A 22,849-nucleotide genomic window follows, 5' to 3' on the forward strand; every position below is an offset into this window, starting at 1 on the left:
ATAAAAATATCAGATAATAAATCAAGTCCAGGAAGATATTTACCAAAATATTAAAAGTGGTTGTTTCACGCAGTGGGATCACACATGATTGTGTGTGTGTGTGTGTGTGCGCGCGCGTGGGCGCGTGTTTGTGTGAGAGATGGGGTGTGTGTGCCAGAGATTCAATCTAGGGGCGCTTAACCACTGAGTCACACATCCTCATCCCTTTTGATTTCTTATTTTGAGACAGGCTCTCGCTAAATTGCTGAGGCTGTTAAAAATGTTGAAAATTTGTGATCTTCCTGCCTCAGCCTCTCAAATCGGTGGGATTATAGGATTGGGCCAGAGCAACCGGCTTGTTTTCTTTTTGCTTCCAGTATATTTCCATTTCTCTGCGATGTAAATATTATTTGTTCAGTAAAGCACCTTTAAAGAGTAGAAATTACATAATGTTTTAAAGGAAATGAACAGAAATTATCTAGAAGGAAGAGAAAATTAATGGAATTGGGAAAGGTGACAATAGCAATTGAGGTCCTGGCAAAAGGAGAAATGGCACTTTATTAAGATCCCAGTGGATAAAAGTTCCTTGGAGGGACTGATGTTTTCCCCTAGAGCGCTGACGCTGCCCTGAAACAGTCCAGCTTCAGACTAGCAGAGAAGCTTCAGTCTTGCGTTTGACTAGATTTACAGTTCTAATTTTGACTCTCCCATTGGGTAAAATCCTACCCTTCTCAGGGCCTCAGCAGGCTAATTACTTAGCTATTGACCAACCAGTTTTTCTTTGCGCTCTGCAGGGTACAGTGGCGAATCAGCGCTCGGCAGCAGAGAGGTTAATAGCGGTCGGTCCCGCCCCCTGGACCCGCCTTCTGACCCCGCCCACATTCGCCACGCCCACGGGCACCACCCCTGCCCGGGTTGTACCCTTGATCCCGCCCCCAGGCCGTGCGTCCACCGGAAGTGCCCGCGCGCGGGCCGCTCACTTCCGCCCGGCAGGTGACAGCCGCGGGGCTCGGAGCGGCCGGCTGCACCGACGCACCGGGTTACGGGGAGGAGGAGGCCGCGGACATTTTGCTGCCGAGCCGAATCGAGTCGTGGCGCCGGGAGCCGTTTGGACCTGCGGGTGAGGAAACAGGGAGACCGACGAAGCTCGGAAAGAGTGGGGCGGCTAGTCGGGGGTCGAGCTGAGGGGTTTGCGAGGTCAGGGGTCACGGTGAGGACGCCATGCTAGAGGGGCGCGAGCGGCGTTCCCGGCCGAGACCAGGAGTAAGGACTGCGGGTTCATTCATTCGCGCCCACTTGACTGCTGGCCAGCACCGGGCTTGTCCCAGGTCCGCAGCCCCTCATGGGGCGCCCGCCCGGAGAGACTCCTAGACTTAGGCCCCATGGAGCCTGTCCCTGGCCGAGGCAAAACTCTTCCGGATTTGGATTCCCCCTTTGCACTCAACCCATGGCTGTCCTGGGGCCTCCTCCTCGTACAGGGGCTTATCTTTTTGCCAAAATTCCAAATGATGGGGGGAGGGGGGTCAAGAAATGGCTCTGTGCCTCCCGCGCCTTGATAGGCTAAGGCTTGGTCTGTCCTTTGGATCCTTTGGGACGAGTTGACAGAATGGGGACACCTGTAATAATGCTAGAAAACACTAACAAGAATTCCATCTTAGTTATTAAGCTCCTGCTGTAAACGATGCACCGTGCTAAACACTTTACTTACAATGCTATATTGTAGGGTAGCTATTGATACCTTACCCATTTTATCCACCAGGACACACAGGCACAAAAGTCAAATCACACATATAAAGTCAATCAGGTAGAAGAGGCAGAAGCATTGGGGTTCTTACCTAGGTTTTTAGAGACCAGCAAAGTGCAGAGACAAAGGAGAAGCTGGAGTAGGGTTAGGGTATAGGAACTATTTAATATTTCAAGCTGCTGGTACATTATTTGGATCTGTGTCAAGATGTAGCCTTATTGTTTTTTGTCTGATCTTCATAAAGGGCATTTAATTCACTTTCTTTAGGGTGAAACAATCCTGCAGGCTATCGCTATAAGTAATTTATCTTTCAGGACAAGAGCTTAAAATTTCCCGGTTAGGAACTGTGAGACACAAAACAGACTATCCATGCAGCTAACATCCAGATGTCTCTTGAGAGAGGCTGAGTTGCATTGCTTTTTCAGTAAAGAGAAAGGAGATCTTTTGGTGCTAGGTTCTGGAAGAATGTACCTAATGTATTCAAGGAAAGACTCTGTCTCTCTGAAAAATGTACAGGCCTGTGCCATCTTGCCTGGGATGAATATATATCTTGGCTGAAAGAATGAGGTGGTTTGATGGCCAGGGAGCTAGGTTCTGTGAGTTGGAGCCTCACTCTTTTGCAGAAGTCATTTGTTCCAGGTCTGCCTCAGTTTCCCTAACCACAGTGTGAAGACCTGTCATCTTCCTACACACAGGTGCTTTAAGCCTTAATGAATCCAAGAAGGTTTCCACATACTTCTGAAGAAAGATTTGATAAAAAAATATTCCTCTTGTTACTTTTTTCTTTAAACTGTGGTCTGTTCTCCTAGTTCATTGAATTCACAGAAACTTAATACTATTACCTTATCCCCATCCTTCCAGGAGAGGATTTGAGATAAAGCAACTTGTCACAGATGGTAGGACATAGCTCAGAGCATCTGGCTCCCTGTCCTGGCTTTAGCCCACCAAGCTCCTCTTAGAAACCGTCATGAGGGGCAGCTTCACTGTTTCTTAAATAATCAGATCTCTCAATGGTTGCATGGGTTGAGATCATCTGTTGAGTGTGGGTCCACCAGAAGCTTTACCCTGAGCAACTTGAAGGGCTCAGAGGTATAATGGAAACAGCATTCCTGACTCCTCTCAGCCCCAGCCCAGCAGCTTCTCCGAAGTGTGACCTGAACAGATTATTTGGGCTGAGTTCATTACTTCAGCTGCAAAATAATACTGATCACCCCTCCCCCACACCCATTTTAGAGTTGTTAAAAGAGGAAATTGTGCAGAGCCTGTTACACTGGTGGGTGTTTTGACCCTAAAACAGTTGATGCTTGCCAGGGCCTGTGTCTGAGGAAGACTGGCAGCTGTGGCTTGTGGGGTGTTGCTTCCTTGTGCAAATAGAGACCTTTGTGTACTTAGGGCTTCTTCCACCCTTCTTTCACTTCCTAAAAGTATTTCAGAACATGTTCAGTTTGTTGGTCCTATAGATTCTGGCTCTGGACTTTGATCTTTTTCTAGCTATCCTCAAAACTTGCATTTCTAAACTGCTTACTTCCCAGAAGACCTTCAAGTCTGGCATCGAAGTATGATGTGCTGATAGTAAGCAAGTGTGGCTTACGTATGGTTTTATGCTTTGCTCTATTTCATTTCTTTCTTTTTTTCCTTTTAAACCAGGGATTGAACCCAGGGGACTTAACCACTGAATTACATCCCCAGCCCTTTTTTAAAAAAAATCTCACTAAGTTGCTTAGGGACTTGCTTAATTGCTGAGACTGGCTTTGAACTTGCAGTCCTCCTGCCTCAGCCTTCTGAGCTGCTGGTGTGTGCCATTGCACCTGGCCCTTTGTTCTGTTTCTGAGGGACATTTAGTCCTTGAAGGTCTTTTTTTTCTGGACAGGTATTTTTATTTTCACAGGCCAGAAGAGATTTTTTGTTCTTTATCCCTCACATAGAAGAATAAATACACCAGAGAGAAGATATCACCTGAGCATTTGAGGGATCCTTAAAACTAAAAAGTCCTGCTTGAAAATCCATCAGTGGGGCTGGGGATGTGGCTCAAGCAGTAGCGCGCTTGCCTGGCATGCGTGTAGCCTGGGTTCGATCCTCAGCACCACATACAAAGATGTTGTGTCCGCCAAAAACTAGGAAAATAAATGTTAAAAAATTCTCTCTCTCGGGGAAAAAAAAAAATTAAAAAAAAAAAAAAAAGAAAATCCATCAGTGGTTCCTTATTGCCTTCAGGCTAAACTCACCCACTTCCTTAGCTTGGCATCCAAGGTCTTTTGGGCTCTGACTCCTGCCTGGCTTTCTCTCCTCATCCCTCCTACTCCATACTTCTACCTCCCAAGCTGCTTCCAGGTCTAGATACTTTTTTATGCCTTTCTACCTTTGCTTCATGCTCTTCCTTCTTTGTCTGAACACCATTTCCTGCTCCCTGCACCAAACCTCTGTTATTGGAGTACTACTTGGTGCTGCCTTTCTGATCATTACCACCACCCTGCAGGCCTGAGCTAGATATCCCTGCTGGATGTTCTGTGATCACAATGGGTGACACAGTGGGTGTCTCTGTTTACTTGGATATCTTTTTATTTTTTGGATACTGGGGATTGAACTCAAGGGCACTTAACCACTGACCCACATCCCCAGCCCTATTTTGTATTTTATTTAAAGACAGGGCCTCACTGAGTTGCTTAGCGCCTTGCTTTTGCTGAGGCTGGCTTTGAATTGGTGATCCAGCCTCCCCAGCCATTGGGATCACAAGCATGCACCACCGTGCCCTGCTGGGAAAAAAAAAACCAAACAAACAAACTCTCGATCCTTCATAAGACCTATCTTAACTGTGTTGTGTCTCCAGTTGTGACTCTGTCTGGCACAGAGTCAGTTCAGTGCACCACAAATGTTTAGTGAGTGAATATTACATTGACTTGTTAGGGTTTCTTGACATCTATGGCATTCAAAGCACTTCCCAGATGACGTCTGTCCATTATCATAACACCCCAGGGGATAGGGAGAAATCTGACTAGTAGTGGTATTAATTACTCTCAAACTTATCATTGCTGCCTCCAGCCACCAGAGTTCCTCAGGTCCCCAAGGAGATGGTAAACACTCCCCCTCTGTAGAAATAATAGTGGCTAACAATTGCCTAGCTCCCTTAGGGTGCTGTGTACTACAAGGGCTTTGTGTGTGTTCACTTATTTTAGCCTCTTAGATTGTCTCCTATTTGTTGGTGGAGCTGAGGGACTTCCCTGTGGTTTTAGACTCCAGAGCATTATGATCTTCTTGTCTTTAACCTTGGGCTTGACCTTTACCAGGAGGGTCTCTAAGTTGAGAGGCTCCTTCTAATTAAGGTAAGAGTGTCACTGGTTGACTCCAGAAGTTCCAGAGTTCATTACCACCCAGGATGCTGTAATCATTGATCCCTATCTACCTTCCCAGTGGACACTAAACTGCAAAGTGGTAGATTTAGAGGTCAGATCTCAAAAGCTTTAAAACTAACTCTTCAGTGTTTTATTTCAGCGCTTCAACAGCTGAGTTCTATAGTAGAGTAGAAAAGTAGATTTGAGTGGCAGGTTCTTTTTAACCCCACCTCATTGCTTTTAGGATCTTAAGCACATTGAGGGTGGAATGTCAGTTTGAGAATAGCCACTTTCTGTCATCTTCATTCTTTAATCTTGAAGGATTAGTTGTTGGGTGTTGACACCGAGAACAGAGACTTCATAAATCCAACACTCATTCATTTATTCAGTGTTTTTTGAGACCTGCTAGTGCCTGGCACTGGCCCGTATTGACAGGTAATCAAGCCAGGCGTAATTTCTGTCATCAGATTGCTTTCTCATTGGGGAGGGAGACAGTAGAAATAGGGGGAAAAATGCAATGATTAGGAGAACTGATAAGCCATGAGAGAAAACAAAAAGGGATAGCAGCCAGAGCCTGTTAAAATGTAAGTCAGATCTCAGGGCTTCTCTGCTCAGAACCCTCCAGCTTCCTCGGAGTAACAGCCAGAGTCTTGACCTTGATCATAGAGCCCCCGTATTCTCCTCTGACCTCATAACCCACTGCTGTCCTCATTTCTCACTCAGCCATATTTGCCTTAGACATTCCAGGCACACCTCCTTTACCCTGGCACTTTCTCTCTTCTTTCTTTCTTTTTTGCAATGCTGCAATGCTGGGGATCAAACCTAGCACTTGGTATGCTAGGCAAGTACTCTCCCCAACCCTCTAGCTATTTCTTTTGCCTGGAAGGCTCCCTACCTGCCATGATATCACCTGTCACCTTCTCAAGGAAGCCTTCTGTGTCTACCCTAGTTAAATTTCAACCTTCCTTCCCTTCACTCCATGCTTCCTATCCTCCTTCCTTGCAATGGACTTACTACTCTCTGAGATACTAAACATTTCACTTATTTATCACACTTAAAGTCTCTGTTCCCTATTAGGATGTAAATAAACCTATGAAGGGAGGAATTTTGTTTCCTTCACTGCTGGCATCCCCAGCGTGTGCAACAGCTTCTAGTACATGGCAGACAGAGTTAACGTGTGGAAAATGTTTAAGAATTCTGGGGGATAGGGCAGAGAAATACCTTCTTACAGCAGATGTGAGGAAGGTGTCTTTGGAGTGATGTCATCTTAGCTAAGATGTGAAGGATAAGTTTGTGCAGCCATGCTAGAGCAGGAAAGGATAATCCAGGCAGGAGGATCAGCAGGTGCAGAGGCAATGAGCATCTGGCACTTTACAGAACTCAGAAGGCCTGTGGGCCTGAAGGGCTGTGCGGGGAGGAGGGTCTGACCATGCTTCCATCATAGCCCGTGTCAGAACCCCACTGCCTTCCTCAGTCTGCTGGCTCTCTGAGCCTGTAGAAGCTTGTGAGAGCAGGTACCAGCAACCTGGCTTTACTGAAGGGAAGTGGCCTGAACATTTTTACCATTTTAGATGTTGCCATCTGTTTCTTCTACCTTTTGCCTTTTCTTCTCTCTCTGATCATTTATACACTTACTTTCCATTTATTGACTATAAAATAGGCTGAGGTGGTGGCATTTTCAATATGGTCAAAATAGCTCGAAAGAGTAAGATGTATCTCTGATCCTGTCAGAACCAGTCCAGCTGAGGTTGGTTTACAAAATATGAAATTTCCCCAAGAAGGGAATTAAGTACTAGTCATTAAAACATTTATTGAACACCTACTCTTTGCGTGGTATACAAATAATAGGTAGAAAACAGTAGTGAATGAAACATAAAATCCTTGTTCTCATGGAATTTATGTTTTCCAGGAAGAAAAATAGTAAGAACCTTTTATAGTATGTAGGTGATAAATAATCTGAAGGGGAAGAAAAAGAGGAAAGAGGATTGGGAAATAATGGTGATTGGCTGGAGGAGTGTACAATTTTAATAAAGTGGTCAGAGAAGGTCTCAATGAGATGGTGATAATTTGAACTAAGAGTTAAAGGAGGTTAGGATCTGAGCCATAGTCTATCTAGGAAAGAGCCTTCCTGATAAAGTAAACAGTATATGCAAAGGCCCTGCAATAGAAAAATGCTTATTGTGTTCAAGGAACAGCACAGAGGCTCATGTGGCTGGAGCTGAAGAAGTAATGGAGAGAAGAATTCAGAGAGGAAATGGTGGGGTAGGGGCTGCATCTCATCCAGGGGTGGTAGGGATTTAGGCTTTTTTTTTTTTTTTTTTTTTTTTTTTTGAGTAAGATAGAAACTGTTGGAGGACTGGAGCAGAGGGATGTCATTGTCTTAGACTGTAAGAGAATCATTTTGGGTTGTCAGAAACAGTGTGGATGCAGATTGGTAGCAATCTCAATGGGAAGTGATGGTGACCTGGGGCCAGGTTGTAGCAATGGAACTAGTGAGAAACCACTTCATGGATTCTGGACTTAATCTCGAAGTACACCCAGTAGAATTTGCTGATAGATGAGATGTGGGGTATGAGTATGTTGTCAAAGGTAACTGAGATTTTTAGCCTGAGAACCTGTTAGGAGTAACTGAAGACTGCAAGGTGAACCTGTTGGGAGAGGGAAGGAAGGCAGAGGTCAGTTTTTATCATGTTCAGTTTGACTTCCCTGCTAGTCATATAGACATTTAAGAAGAGAAGTCAATTAGATGGTTTGTTTGTAGGAACCTGGGACTCAGGAAAAGGTTGGACCAGGGGATGTAAAGTTGTGAGTTGTCCACTTGTGGATGATACTTAAAGCTGTGATGCTGGATGTGATCAACAGAGAGGTGAAATAGTGTAGATGGAGAAGAGAAGAGTTTAAAGAGAGGAACAGGAGGAAGGAGCAGAGGAAACCAAGAAGGAATGGATGGTGTGGTAAGAGGGAGAGCAGAGAGTGTGGCTTCCTGGAATTTAAAGGAAGAAAATATTTCAGGAAGAAGGAAAGGATCAGTAGTATCAAAAGCTTGTCAGTGGGAGACCTGTCATTTGACAGCTCTGCATCTTCTGCTGGAAAGGTCCAACATGCTCTTAAATCTCATTTTACCTTACCTAACCTAATCTGCTTCTTTCCCCCTTCCAAGTCTTTCCTCCAGCCAAGGAGGAAGTCTCACAGACTTCTAAACACACAGGTTTTGACCTTGGATAGGCCGATTCTCTCTCAGTGTCCTTAATGCCTTGCTTTTAAGTGAGGATGAAATGAGACAGGCTGTAAGTTACTCAGTATGGAGCCTGCTTCCAGCTAGCATCGGCAATGACTCTGCTGTTCTCATTTACCTCCCTTGTTATGCTAGGATCTGGTGGGTCTTCTGTCACCCCAGCTCCTCCCTTTCTGAATCTGACCTGTCTTTCCATGTTCATCCAAGTCCATCTTCATCAAAGAGAGCCCCTCCACTTGTCTCAGAACCCTGCTCCTCAAGCTTTGGTGGCAGTTATCTAGAGCTCAGAATCACTCTGTTATTCCTCTGCAGTCCTTTCCCTGGCTTCTGAATCTATAAAAGCCTTGTGGGAAAAGGCTGACCTTTATTGTGTGCATGCTCCTGGTGGGACACAGACCCAGGTTTGCAGCAGATGACGCACCACATTATACTTACTGTTGGAAGACAATGAAAATGGACAACTCTCCAGAAAGGGTTCCTGTGGTATAAGTGGGAAAAACAGAGATCACAAGTCTTATTTTATCGTTCTTGTCCTTTTTCTCCTCACATTGATTAAGTATTGTTCAGAAGATGACCTTGCTAATTTTTTTCCAAATCCCGAGGAACTTTCTTTTTTCTTGGCAGCAGACCTTTCCATTCATTACTACTTGTAGATTAATTGAGAACTGACAACTGATTCTAGAATCAAGTGATTCTAGAATGGAGTTTTAGAGTCTGAGATAAGAACCTTTGTTTGCATGTGGCATTTGTTTGCTTTTGGTTCCTTTTCATTTTGAAGCCTTTGATTTCTAGTGGGCCTCAGGAGATTGATTTTGATTAATCAGTTTTCATCCAAATCCCAGGAGACCCATAACTTGGCAAGCTCTTCTCAACAGGCTTTTGCTAGGCATATTACCAAACTAGATGTTCTGTTGTCCAAGGTAGATGGGCTGGCCTTAAAATAACCTTCTGTTCAACATCTGAGGGACTCTGTCAGGATATGTGGCAATCTACTTCACATACCCTTTAGCTTGGAGCATGTGTGTTTCTTCCAGGGCTTCATTTAGAGATGAGTTGTTGTCTCACTAGATGGAGTAGGACTTGTGATCACATCGTGGGACGGTGGTGGAAAGTGTTGGCACTACCATGTTCTAGCTGAGTGTCTCAAACACAAAAAAAGCATTGACCTCTTTGGATTTCAGTTTCCTCATCTGTAACCTGTGATATTATTAAAACCTTTTTCAGACTATTGTGAGGACTAAATCTAAAGCTCTTTACAGAGTGTCTGGCCCATGGTGCACCTGTGCACTTGCCATTGCTGCTACTGCTGCCACATTTGTTCTGACTCTCATGCTGAGCCTGAGGAAGCACACAGCTTATCTATTCATAGTTACTAGCTGACTTGAAAGAGCCTGTCTTGAGTTTGGTGATCACATTGTCTCAGAGAAAGTCAGAAATCTAGTTTCTCTACTGCTGACTCACCTTTTAATCTTGAACTTGGCCTTGTTTCCCTGTCTTAAAGTGAACTTTAGTACTTACTGGAGGACCCTTTCCTTTTTAAGAGATTGTTGAGCTGCGGCCATAGTGGTAGAGCGCTTGTCTAGCATGTGTGATGCCCTGGGTTCCATCCTTAGTGCTACAGAAAAATAAATAAATAAAATAAGATAAAATAAAAGGATACTGTCAGACCTGGGTGGAGGGTGGGGGTAAGTAGACTTATCATCTCCATCAAACTCTAAGCCCCATGGGGCAGGAACATGATCAGGGCATGGCACAGAGTAGGGGACTATTTGTGAGATGAATCTCTCTCTGTCCTTGAGACAGAAGTAAAATGATCAAATTGTGTCTTTCTTGTTCCAGGTGAAGAAGAAATGGTAACACCATTCTAGTTCCTTTTTTTTTTTTTTTTAGTTGTAGTAGTTGGACACAATACCTTTATTTATTTAATTTTTAAAAAATTTATCTATGACAGCAGAATGCAATACAATTCTTATTACTTATATAGAGCACAATTTTTCATATTTCTGGTTGTATACATAGTATATTCACACCAATTCGTGTCTTCATAACTGTACTTTGGATAATAATGATCATCACATTCCACCATCATTAATAACCCCATGCCCCCTCCCTTCCCCTCCAACCCCTCTGCCCCATCTAGAGTTCATCTATTCCTCCCATGCTCCCTCTCCCTACCCCTCTATGAATCAGCCTCCTTATATCAAAGAAAACATTTAGCATTTGGTTTTTTGGGATTGGCTTACTTCACTTAGCATTATCTTCTCTAACTCCATCCATTTACCTGCAAATGCCATGATTTTATTCTCTTTTATTGCTGAGTAAACAATACCTTTATTTTATTTATTTATTTTTATGTGGTGCTGAGGATCGAACCCAGGGCCTCGAATGTGCTAGGCAAATGCTCTACCGCTGAGCCACAATCCCAGCCCCTCACTGTAGTCCCTTTTATTCACTTTTTTCTAACTTAGTCTTGACTGCCCTTGGACTCCGGGCTCCTTGGAACAGGTTTCTGAACAGCTGTTCATCAGGGAAGGGTTTAACCATGGAAGCCACCAACACAGATCTTCACAGATCCTGGCCTGAATATCCTTGCATTCAGACATGGGTCATGGCAGGTGGATCAGACCTTGTCTAATTGTCTCTTCCCTCTTTTCCTAAAGCTGCTTTTCTAGCTGATCTCACAATACTGGGGGCTCTCTGATTCACCAAGTGCTGATGGTGTGCACTGCAGGTGCAAGCACAGCCAGCCTCACATTTCTCATCTATTTGCAGGGCATGGGCCACTCTGACAGGAATCAGTACCCTGAGATAGAATAAATAAAATAAACAAACAAAATAAAGGATACTGTCAGACAGGTGAGGAGGGGTGAGCAGACACCTTGCTGTCAAACTTGGAGCTCCATGGGAAGGTACGTGATCAGGGTATAGCACAGAGTAAGCCATTGTCTGGCTTTTAGGGGAATTAAAACACTTTCTTGCTTGTCTTGTTACTGTTTTCTTTTCTGCCAAAGACTCAGTAAGATTTACTGGCCCTGCCCAGTGCAGTGGCTCACACTTGTAATCCCAGTGGCTTGGGAAGCTGAGGCAGGATGATCTAAGTTCAGAGCTAGCCTCAGCAACTCAGTGAGGCCCTAAGCAACTTAGCGAGACTCTGTCTCAAAATAAATAAAATAGGCTGGGGAAGTGGCTCAGTGGTAGAGCATCCCTGGGTTCATTCCCTGGTACCAAAAAAAAAAAGCGAGAGAAAGAAAGAAAAAAGATTTCCTTTACTGGTCCTGGCTGCATGCTGAACTTATTCTCTTTTGTTCCATTGGAAATGTCTTATGTTCTTAGAATGATCATGCTGGACTTCCTCTTGTTTGATACCTGGAAAGAACACTTATTGGTGGGGAACGGCTTTCCTCAATGAGTAGAGAATTGTAGCATATGAAATGGAGAAGGACTTTTGTCTGTCATTTAGTAAACTTGTTTTCGAACTTTATGCCTTGGAACCATGGGGTGTATGAAGGGCTCCCAATGAGGAGGGGGAGAGGTGGGCATAATGAATGGAACGAGACCAAGCTCTAAGCTCCCCATCTATACCTCAACCAGAGTAGTTACAAAGAGTGGGAATGGACTTGAAAAGCCATTGATCTGGCTGAATTTTCATTTGACAATTGGAAAAAGTAAGGCCCAGAGATGGGGAGATTTTCCCAGGGTCTCACAGCCCTTGGTAGCAAAGCCAGACTGCCTGGAGGTCATCTTGGCTTTGGATCAACTTTGCCATGTTTATTGAAAGTTAATTGCAAAGCCATATGTTCCAGGTCTGCCCCAGTCCTCACTGTCTGATGCTTGTCACCGAGGTCTCTTATCTTGATCTGTATGGGCCCTTGGTTTCTAGCTTCTCTGGAATCCATCTTTTCAGTCATTATGTCAGAAGACATCTGGTGAGCTTCTGGAGTGTGTCAGGTATAGTGCCATTCACTGGTTTGACAACATTAAACAGGACATATCCCACATTAGAGGAACATGGAGGGCAGCAGAGAAGTCTGGGACACCATTGGGTCTAATTTCAGGCCCTTCGGACGCAAAAGAGTCTCCTCTGGGGCAGCAGAGCTTAAACTGAGACAAGAATGAACACAGGGGTGGAGAAAATGTTGAGGGTAGATGTACTATTTTTTCTTTATGTTTAAAATAGGTAATACTTGCACACAGGATAAAATTTCAAAGTTATCAAGATGTAAATGATGAAAAGTCAGTCTCTCACCATTCCTCAGTCACCCCGCTTCCTTATTGAAAGAAACCACTATTAACTTGTCTTTTTTGTCCTCTTAAGGGTAGTCCGTGCATTTGTAAACTTTTGGTATTTATGTTTCATTAATATTCATATTTTAAAAATACAAATGGCAGCATAGTACATTAGTTTTCCATTTTGCTTTGTTTATTATCTTGGAGAGTGATGCATAAAAATGCATGTACAGCTGCCTTGTTCTTTTTCAGAGTTACATAGTTTTCTTCCGGTTACATAGTCATGTTAAGGTTTTCATGGTATTTTGCTATTACAAAGGATGCTGCATGAATAATTGTGTATCTACATAGTTTTTCTTTTTAAAACATATAAAGTCCTATAAGCAGAACTGCTGGATCGAAGGTATGTACATTTGCTGTTCTGATAGGTGTTGTCAAATTGCTTTGAGTTAACACTTTAATCTCTCACTGGCATCAAATGAGGATGCCTATTTCCCCACATCCACACCAACAAGGGGTGTTATCAGACTTTTGGGTCTTTATTAGTCCAGTAATTTCTGATTCTCTTATTATGGGTATGAACCATTGTATTTCATTTTCTGTGGACTGTCCACATCCTTTACCATTCTCCTATTTGTAGTTGCTTTTCATATATTAAGGGAAATAGACTTTGCAATGTGATGCAAATTTTCTTTTTTTTAATTTTTTTTTTTTTTTTTAGTTGTAGATGGACACAATACCTTTATTTTATTTATTTATTTTTATGTGGTGTGGAGGATTGACCCCAGTGTCTCACAAATGCCAGGCAAGCGCTCTACCACTAAGCACAACACCAGCCTGTGATGCAAATTTACATGTGTGTGTTTGTCATTTGTCTTTTGTATTTTTGCTATGTTCTTGGCCATCCATGAAAACTTGATTTTCTTTTTTTTTTTTTTTTGAATTTTTAATATTTATTTTTTAGTTCTCGGTAGACACAACATCTTTGTTGGTATGTGGTGCTGAGGATCGAACCCGGGTCCCACGCATGCAAGACGAGCGCGCTACCGCTTGAGCCACATCCCCAGCCCGAAAACTTGATTTTCATGTAATTGAATTCATGGATCTTTTATGTCACTCTCAGAAAAGGTTTTATTTTCCCTAGATTATCAGTGTTCCTTCTTCTTCTTCCTTTTCCTCTCTAACATTTGTTATTTTATTTTTTTTAATAAAACTTTTTTTTTTTTTTTTTTTGGTACTAGACATTGAACTCAGGGGCACTCACCCATTGAGCCACATCCTCAGGCCTGTTTTGTATTTTATTTAGAGACAGGGTCTCACTGAGTTGCTTAGTGCCTCGGTTTTTCTGAGGCTGGCTTTGAACTCTTGATCCTCTTACTTCAGTCTCCCAAGCCTCTGGGATTACAGGCATGCGCCACCATACCTGGCAATAAAACATTTTTTTTTTAATGTTTGTATGACTCACACCAAGTGAAGTGCTCAGCTCTTGAATATACAGTATGGTCAGTGTCTATGTCAAGATGGGGTAATTTCCATTACCTCCAGAGGGCTTTTGGGCACTCTTCCAGATCACCATCCATTGATCTGATGCTATCACTGTAGATTAGTTTTGCCTCTTCTGCGTATTCCAGAACCTCATACAGATGAAATTCCATGATGTTTATGGTGTTTACGGTTATACCTAACTGCTGAATTATACCCCAGCCCTCATTTATATTTATTTTTGTCAGTGAGCTTTCATTCTCACATTATTCTCTGTCAGAAGAAATATGTGAAATAACATAGAGTGACAGGTGATATGGGGCTGAGATTGTGGCTCAGCGGTAGAGCGCTCACCTAGCACAGGTGGGACCTGGGTTCGATTCTCTGCACCACATAAAAATAAAGGCATTGTGTTATGTCCATCTATACCTAAAATAAGTAAATAAATAAAATATTTAAGAAAAAAAAGAATGACAGGTGGTAATCTCTCTTTTTTTATTAATTTTAAACTTTTAATTTATTTTTTGGTACTGGGGTTTGAATCCCTGAGCTACATCCCTACTCCTTTTTATTTTTTATTTTGAGACAAGGTCTACCAACTTTGCTGGCCTCGAACTTGTGATCCTTCTGCCTTAGCTTCCCAATTAACTGGGATTATAGGCATGTGCCATCATGCCTGGCTGCCTCCCTAATTTAAAAATGAGTTGTGTTTTCAAAGTCACAATCTGTGAGTGTGGGAAGATAGACTTGAGGTAGGGGCAGCAGTGGTGATTCCTCAAGGGCAAAACCAGTTGTTTCAGGACTGCTCCTCTTTTAATTTTGACTTTGCTGTTCCTTTGAGGTATTCCTCGGCCTGTAAATGCTAAAATTGAGGGGGATCCTAGCCCAGAATGCTGTCTCCTTAGCACAAGTGACTCATCATACTGCCCAAAGCAGTTTCTAACCAAAAATTCCCTTTAATTACTGCTTTTTAAAACATTCCCTGCTACTTCCAAAGACAAAATCCAAACCCTGAGTTTTTCCCTGCCCAAATTGGCCACCTACTTTCAAATATAGCCTATGTTCCTGATCAGATTTGTCAGAGAATCTGGGCATGGTGACATATTACCTGTAAGCCCAGCTACTTGGGAGTCTGAGGCAGAAGGATCAAAGTTCAAGGCCAGGACTGAAGTTGTGGCTCAGTGACAGAGCACTTGCCTCGCATGTGTGAGGCACTAAGTTCAATTCTCAGCACCACATATAAGTAAAAATAAATGAATAAATAAAGGTCCATCAACAACTAAAAAAAATAAAAAAAAAAAAGGGTTCAAGGCTAGCCTTGCCATCCTAGCAAAAGTCTGCCTCACAATTTAAAAAGGGAATGTAGCTCACTGGTAAAGCACCCCTGGGTTCAATTCTCAGCCCTGAGCAGAGGGTGGGGGATTGTAAAAAAGAGCTAAGTCTTAGCTCCTTTGGCCTCCATGGTGACAGCTGGACAGTGCCAGGAAAAGCATGTCTTTCCCATGGCATCTGGAAGTCCCAGCTCCTCGGGACTGAACCATAGAGGTTTTTCCATTCCTGCAGAAAGAATGCAAAATCCCCCTCCTACAGACATCTAAGAGGACCTGGTACCAGGTGAGGAAGCTCATCATAGAGAAAAGACAAAAGAAGATAGCCTTCCTCAGTAAATCACCAAGCTGTGGGTGAGCTCTAAATGAGGTGTTTTGTTTTTTTTTCATCTGTGCTTTGGTGGTTTTGTTATACTCGAATTCAGGACCCCCAAAGACCACCAGAGACCCAAGATTGATGTAAGCAGCAAAGAGGTGTTTATTGTGAGCTAGCTCGGTCCTCCGCGTGCACACACAGCAACTGGTGACGCTGAGAGGCCCTGAGCCCAGGGTTTGCAGCATTTTTATACATTCTTTGGAGAGGGCAGGGACTTCACATACATCATAGCAAATCATCACACACCGCGGGAAAATCAAATAACAACTCTAAAACATGATTAGCACATTCACTGGCGGGAACAAGTTGGGTAGGGGTGATTGGTCAGAACAAAAGGGGTATTGGTTTGAACTGATTGGTTTGAGCCAAGAGGGGTGTACGTGCTGAACTACATGGTTTCCCAATATGTTATCAACCACCATAAACTACTGGGAGGGTCATCTGGCATCCCAGGTATTTCCCTGTCTCATGCTGATTGGTGGCTGCTAGGGGGTTGCTATGGATCTCCACCTAGCCTGACTGAGTCAGGGACACCTGGCGCAGCAGATCTTTCCTGTTATTTGTAGATAAACAACTTAGTAGGGTGGGAATGTGCCTAGGAGTGCTCTGTGGGTCTTTCCAAGGACAAAGGTCATGTCCCTTCCTTGGACAGGCTTTGCTCTGAGATAGAGGCTGTTTTTTTCAGTTTTCTAGAGCATTTTTGCTTTCCCTAGCATTCCCTTCTTCCTCTAATTTCCTGTGTATGATCAACTTCAGAGGGATAGCATTTCAGCATCATTAGTCCCACTGGGCCCTCTGCAGACGGATCTGCAAAACAGATAACTGCAGGACTAAGCATCAGCCTGCGCCAGCACACTAGAGAGCAGTTCAAGTTTATGATTAGTTAGTTGCTTAGCACCTATAAAAGGAAGAATGTCACTAAAAACTCAACTGCAGGGCTATCAGCATTTTTTAAAATTATTTTTTAAAACAGAGTCTCACTGTGATGCCCGGGTTGTCCTCAAATTCCTGACTTTATGAAATATATGAAGCTATTTTATCAGAGTAACCTCACCAATGTAGAGGTTTTCCCTAGACCCCCCCACACACACCTCAGACTCCTCCTGAGTAGCTTCCACTATAGTTGCATGCCACTATGCCTGGTTTCTACTTTATTTATTTATTTTTAAGTCAAGGTCTAAGTTTCTCAGGCTGGCCTTGAACTTGGTAATCCTCCTCCCTCTGCCTCCCAAGCAACTGGGATTAAAGGCATGTGCCACCATTCCCAGAAAGATTTGCCTATTTTTAAATCATTAAAAGGAGAAGCATAGCCTGGAGAGGTGGTAAACACCTGTAATTCCAGCTGTTCAGGAATCTGAAGCAGGAGGATCACAAGTTTGAGGCCAGCCTGATCAATTTAGTGAGATCCTGTCTCAAATTTAAAAAGAAAGAAAGAGAAACTGTCTTACCACTTCTTCATCCTGATCAGTTGCATCAACACCAGTCTGCCTCAGCAGGTTGTATCCTGGGAGTTCAGGGCCCTCAGATGCTAATCTGTGTTACAGATGAGGGAAAGCCCCTGACAGTCTCCTCTGCTGGAGAAGAACAAATGCCTGAGTAGCCCAAAGTTGGACATCCAAGAGTTTTTGTTTTGTTCACTTTTACTTCCTTCTAGATTTTACACTGGAGTGGTTTATATGTTGCTGTCTATGTCTCTTTGCCCTCAGTTATCCCTCTTCTTAGACTTGATTCAGCCTTGAGGAACAGGGCACTCCCCTGTTTTAGACACTTCAACCAGTTATACTCTGAAATCTGTAGCTTCAGGAATCTTGCAACCTATTATTGTATAGCAGAAAACCCATTATCGGGCCGGGGTTATAGCTCAGTGGTACAGTGCTTGCCTAGCATGTGTGAGGCACTGGGTTCCATTCTCAGCATATAAATAAATAAAGTTCATTGACAACTGAAAAAATATAAAAAATTATATATTATATATTATTATCTTATTTATCTGCCCATTCTCAGAGCTTCAGGAAAAACCTCTAGGTTAGTGATGTTTCTCTGATAAAACAGTTTTGTATGTGTGCAAGTGGGAAGGAGATGTTGAATGTAAAGTCAATTACTCTTGGAAACAAAAACTGAGAATTACATAACAGAGCAGTCAGCAGGCTGAGCTTCCTGGGGTTTCCAGTGGCCCCTTCTTTCAACAACTATCAATTAAACACTTACTTTATGCAGAGGCCTGGGCCGGCCATGAAGGTGAGGGTGGATGGAGCTGTGAACAGGCCCATGTGAGTCCTCTGTGGATCCATCTATAGCCCTGGCGCATACTGTGAAGACCAGCAAGGTAGAGGCCCTACTGGGGGATTTGCATCATCAGGTGTGACAGACTCCTCTGCTCTTTCCCCCAGCTCCCATAGAAAAGGGACATCATCCCTTTTCAATTATGCAAAGCAAGAGGAGAGTAGAATTGTGTCTTTTTTTTTTTTTTTTTTTTTTTAAATACCACTTTGTCAGCAAAGCCTTTATTCCTGGTATTCTGAAGGTGTCCATGAAGGATTTAAGGCAACCCTGAGACAGTCCTTACTTGTCTCCTGTTGATTGCTGAAACAAAATCTCATCTGGAGAACATCTCCAAAGTACAAGCTGAACCTGGAAAAATACAGTTGGGCTGGAGAGCAGCTGCTTTGGCTTGGTTTTCAGAGGCTATGAAATGATCTGTTATCCCTCACATCCAGCACATCGTTACCTTTCATTTGCTCCTGCATAGTAATGATTGGAAAGGAAATGTTTGTGGGTTACATATTTGACTATTTGACTCCCTTCCATAGAGGCAACAGAGGACACAAAGTAAAGTGAGTTTTTACCATTCAAATGTTTGTTGGATTTTCAGCTTTTCTTCTTCTTTTTTTTTTTTTTTTTTTTGAGTTTTTTCCAGATTTTATTTTCAATCGTCTGATACAAGAAAATATCTTATGGATAATATATGTTACCTATTGCTATTGATTCTTCTTTTGTAGTAGGTCAAATTAGCAAAATATCATCAATGTGATGAATCTATGTGATATTTTATGGTCTGTTTTATATTTTTTAATTGATTTTAAAAATGTTTTTAAATTGATATTTTAAAAATAAATGACAGCGGAATGCATTACAATTCTTATTACATATATGCAGCACAGTTTTTCATATTTCTAGTTGTATACAAAGTATGTCCACACTAATTTATGTCTTCATACATGTACTTTGGATAACTGTGTCCATCACATTCCACCATCCTTGCTAACCCCCTTCCCCCTCCCTACCCCTCCCACCCCTCTTCCCTATTCCTCCCATGCTCCCCCTCCCTACCCCACTATGAATCAGCCTCCTTATATTAGAGAAAACATTCAACATTTTTTTGGGGGGAGGTTTTGTGCTTTTCTAGACAACAACCACAATAACACCACCAAGTTGATTGGAAAGTTACTTGGAAGTCTCTTAGATTTTTTTGTACTGAGTTCTTAGTCACTATCAGGGCCCTGTCCTCCCTCTCAGATGAGCAAAGCAGAATTTCTTCATTGTTGAGACAAAGCACTGAGCTCTGGTAGACAGGGGATAGTTTCCTAGGCTAGCCATTTAGCCATGTGACCTTGGGCAAGTTACATGACATTCCAGAGCCTCATTCCTCCTTTGTGAAGTAGTGTTAAAAGCTATTACCCTGTTAGTAGGATTAAATGAGATAATGTCTGTAAATCCCTAGGTTTAACAAGGACTCAGGAAATGATCACTTTTTTCTTTTTTTTATTGTGAAATAGGGTAACCACTGTTTTGTTTTTTTAAATAATCACTTCTTAATCTCAGAACAATCCCAGAAGCCTCTGCTATGTACTCAGGATGACATGGCTCCTGGGAAGCTTCTTTTATCTTTCATTTATTGGTCAAGAAGGCTGGCAGTATGTCTCAGTGGTAATGAGCTTACCTAGCTTGTACAAGGCTCTATGTTTGATCCCTAGCCATGCAAGAAAACAGTAAGGAAATGTTCAGATATAGTAGATGCTTAATAAATACCTGAGTGAATGAGAAAGCTTTGGTACTCGTCCTGTTGCCTTATAACAGTACTTCACATTGTCACTTTTGCATTGGGAGATGTTCTGAGAGATTCTTTAAGAAAACTGGCCAGATAGACTTGGAGAATGCTGTTGAATCTAAAGTCTGTAGACTCTACCCCTTTCCAGAGATGAATAACACATATTACTGATTTAGAAGTTTGGGGAAAGTTGTGGAGAGAATAATCCTCCCTAGCTTCTTTAGGGAGTGGTGGAAGACATTGGGGATATTACCCAGGGGCACTTAACCACTGAGCCAAATCCCCAGCCCTTTCTATTTTTTTTTTTATTTTGAGACATAGTCTTGCTAAATTGCTTAGGGTCTCACTAAGTTGCTGCAGCTGGCTTTGAACTTGCAGTCCTCCTGTCTCAGCCTCCCCAGCCACTGGGATTACAAGCATGTGCCAATGTGCCTGGCTCTTCCCTAGCTTCTTAAACTTGGATTTTCCCAAATTTATTTTTATGTATAGGGTAATGGTAGTACCCTTCATATGTGGATGAAGCATTTAGAAAGAACTGTGCTGGGCTATCCCACTCCTTGGTATTTTTCTGAAAGATCTAAACTTGGCATATTATAGTGATACAGCTACCTCAGTGTTTATAGCAGCACAATTCACAATAGCTAGAATATGGAATCAACCCAGGTGCCTGACAATAGATGAATGGATTAAGAAATTGTGACAGACACACACAGTGGAATTTTTCTCAGCCATAAAGAAAAACGAAATTACAGCATTTGCTGGTAAAGGAAAGGGAGAGGGAAGAGTAAGTTATAGAGATAAAGGGAAGATCAGTAATGTAGAAGGAGATCGAGAGGCAGGATAGAAGGGTGGGAAAGGGAAGGCGATACAGAATGAATTCTTTAAAAATCATGTTATGTGCATGTATAAATATACTATAGGGAATTTCACCTTTATAAGTAAAAAAGAACCAATCAAATAGAAATATATAGACAAGTGAAAGAAGTCTAGTAGAGAAAGGAGAATGGGGGAGGGCAGGGAGGACAGCGGGGAAAAGAGTGGAATCATGAGCCAGATTCCAGATTTTGTCAGAATGAACCCAACTACAAAGTTCTAATTAAAAAAAAAGAAAGGGGCTGGGGTATGGCTCAGTGGTAGAGCGCTTTCCTAGCATGTGTGAGGCACTGGGTTCGATCCTCAGCACCTCAGATAAATATATAAATAAATGTTTTTTTAAAAAGAAGAAGAAGAGCCCTGATAGGTTTGGTGAGTGTCATGAAGGGACTTCACGTTGCCTTTTGTTGTTGTTCTAATTAGTTACATATGACAGTAGATTGCACTATGGTGCATCATACAGAAATGGAGTCATATTGCTTTTTAACCTGTGGACTCTTCCGGGGTACTTAATTATTCCTATTAATAGGCATTTAAGTTCTTTCCAGTGCTGCATTGTATGGATAGTGATGCAGTAAACCCAAGGTATCCTTACTAGCAGATACTTCGTGGGAGGGATTCCTAGAAATAGAATTTCTGGATCAGAAGAAAAGCACATTTTAAAATGTGATTGATTCCTCAGAATTTCCCTCCAAAATTTGATTCGCCATGATCTAATAGTTCATTGGCCCAATAAAGAGATAAGCAGCTAACTGAGCACAGTGGAGCACCTATAATGCCAGTGACTCAGGAGGCTGAGGTAGGGTAAGTCCAAGGCCACCCTGGGCAACTTAGTGAGACCCTGTCTCAAAATAACAAGGCCTGGGGATGTGGTAGAGCACATGCACCCAGCATGCACTGGGTTCAGTCCCTGATACTGCAGAAGAGGGTATCAGCAGCTATCTTTCCCTACCATATGTGTGCTGGATCCTTTCTTTCCTCCTCCCCTGAACACCCTAACTGAAAATGGAATGGAACACAACTCAGAATCACTCGTCTCTTTTCTGTCTTGCAGAGTGTGACCACAGATAAGGGACCAAAATGACTGATTCAAAGTATTTCACCACGACCAAGAAAGGTATGATATGTTTCATCATGGGCCTGCCCTGTTATTTGCCTGCTTGACCCTTCTGCTTGCTATCTGGGGGACTGGGGAACAGGAGCAGAGTGGAAGCCTGGAGATATTGGTGGGAGTGGCCTAGAATTTCTTTACCTTGTGGAGTCAGAAAATTAAATTGTTGAGAGTATTAAGAAATTGATTGCTTCTTTAGAACTCAGGAAGGAAAGAGGATTAGCTCCAAGTATGGGGAAAAAAAAACCCTCTTTGTTCCCCACAGCTTAAAATCTTAAAATATATATATTTTTTTCCGCTTCTGGTAGGGGGAGGACACACAATCCTATCAGCAATCCCATTTGGGGGTAGGGGGCCTTGTGTGTCTGGTCCTTATCCGTGGGCACATGTTTTCCATAGTTGCAGTCAGAGTTCCATCCTGTTTTTCATATAATGTTATCATAAACATTTCCCAACAGTTCTAATGACTCAATATTAAGGCAATGGAGTTGCTGCACTAAAATATGCTAAGTAGGCTTCTGTTGTTGGAGATTTTTTTCCCCCTGTTTTTAAGGAAATGGAGGATGTTGTTGTGGCTGGCAAGTGTGCTTTAACCCTGTAAGCATCTCTCTGGCTGGCCCTTCCTCTCCATTCCTTCCTTGCAGGTGAGATTGACACATACCTACTGACCAGATAGTCTTTTTTATTTTTTTAACATTTATTTTTTAGAAGTAGTTGGACACAATACCTTTATTTTATTTATTTTTATGTGGTGCTGAGGATCGAATCCAGGGCCTCACCATGCTAGATGAGTGCTCTACTGCTGAGCCACAGTCCCAGCCCCAGATAGTCTCTTATTGAATCACATGAGCCAGGTCCTAAACTCTGTCCCTCAGCAAGCATTTTATTTATTGATCCAACCTGTTCTGTTTTGTTGTAAGAGACAGGTTCTCACTATGTTGCCTGGGCTAACCTTGACGTCCTGGGTTTAAGTGACCTCCAGCCTCAGCCTCCTAAAAGCTGAAACTGCATACTTGCTGGTTTTTATTGAGGACCTCCCATGTGGAGGGAAAGAGACAGGCAGTCTCTGACCTGGCTTTGCTTGAGGTTGAACTGGGAAGATAGTCTATGAAGTAGC

General features: G+C 42.7%; 1 protein-coding gene across 3 annotated transcripts in view; it reads left to right on the top strand.

Annotated features, from left to right (window-relative positions):
* The first annotated feature begins 971 nt into the window (after positions 1-971).
* Ap1b1 (adaptor related protein complex 1 subunit beta 1) overlaps positions 972-22,849 on the top strand; it is a 57,392-nt gene continuing 35,514 nt past the window's right edge. For 2 of the 3 annotated variants that reach the window (XM_026413332.2, XM_026413334.2), the window contains exons 1-2: positions 972-1,099; positions 21,676-21,738. In XM_026413332.2, coding sequence (XP_026269117.1) covers positions 21,702-21,738 — 37 coding nt within the window. In that variant the 5' untranslated portion in view covers positions 972-1,099; positions 21,676-21,701. Of the gene's footprint in view, positions 1,100-21,675; positions 21,739-22,849 lie in introns of those variants that run through there. The other variant, XM_077796014.1, reaches the window with a different exon arrangement.

This window comes from Urocitellus parryii, chromosome 3 (genome assembly GCF_045843805.1).
Source record: "Urocitellus parryii isolate mUroPar1 chromosome 3, mUroPar1.hap1, whole genome shotgun sequence".
Lineage (NCBI taxonomy): Eukaryota > Metazoa > Chordata > Mammalia > Rodentia > Sciuridae > Urocitellus > Urocitellus parryii.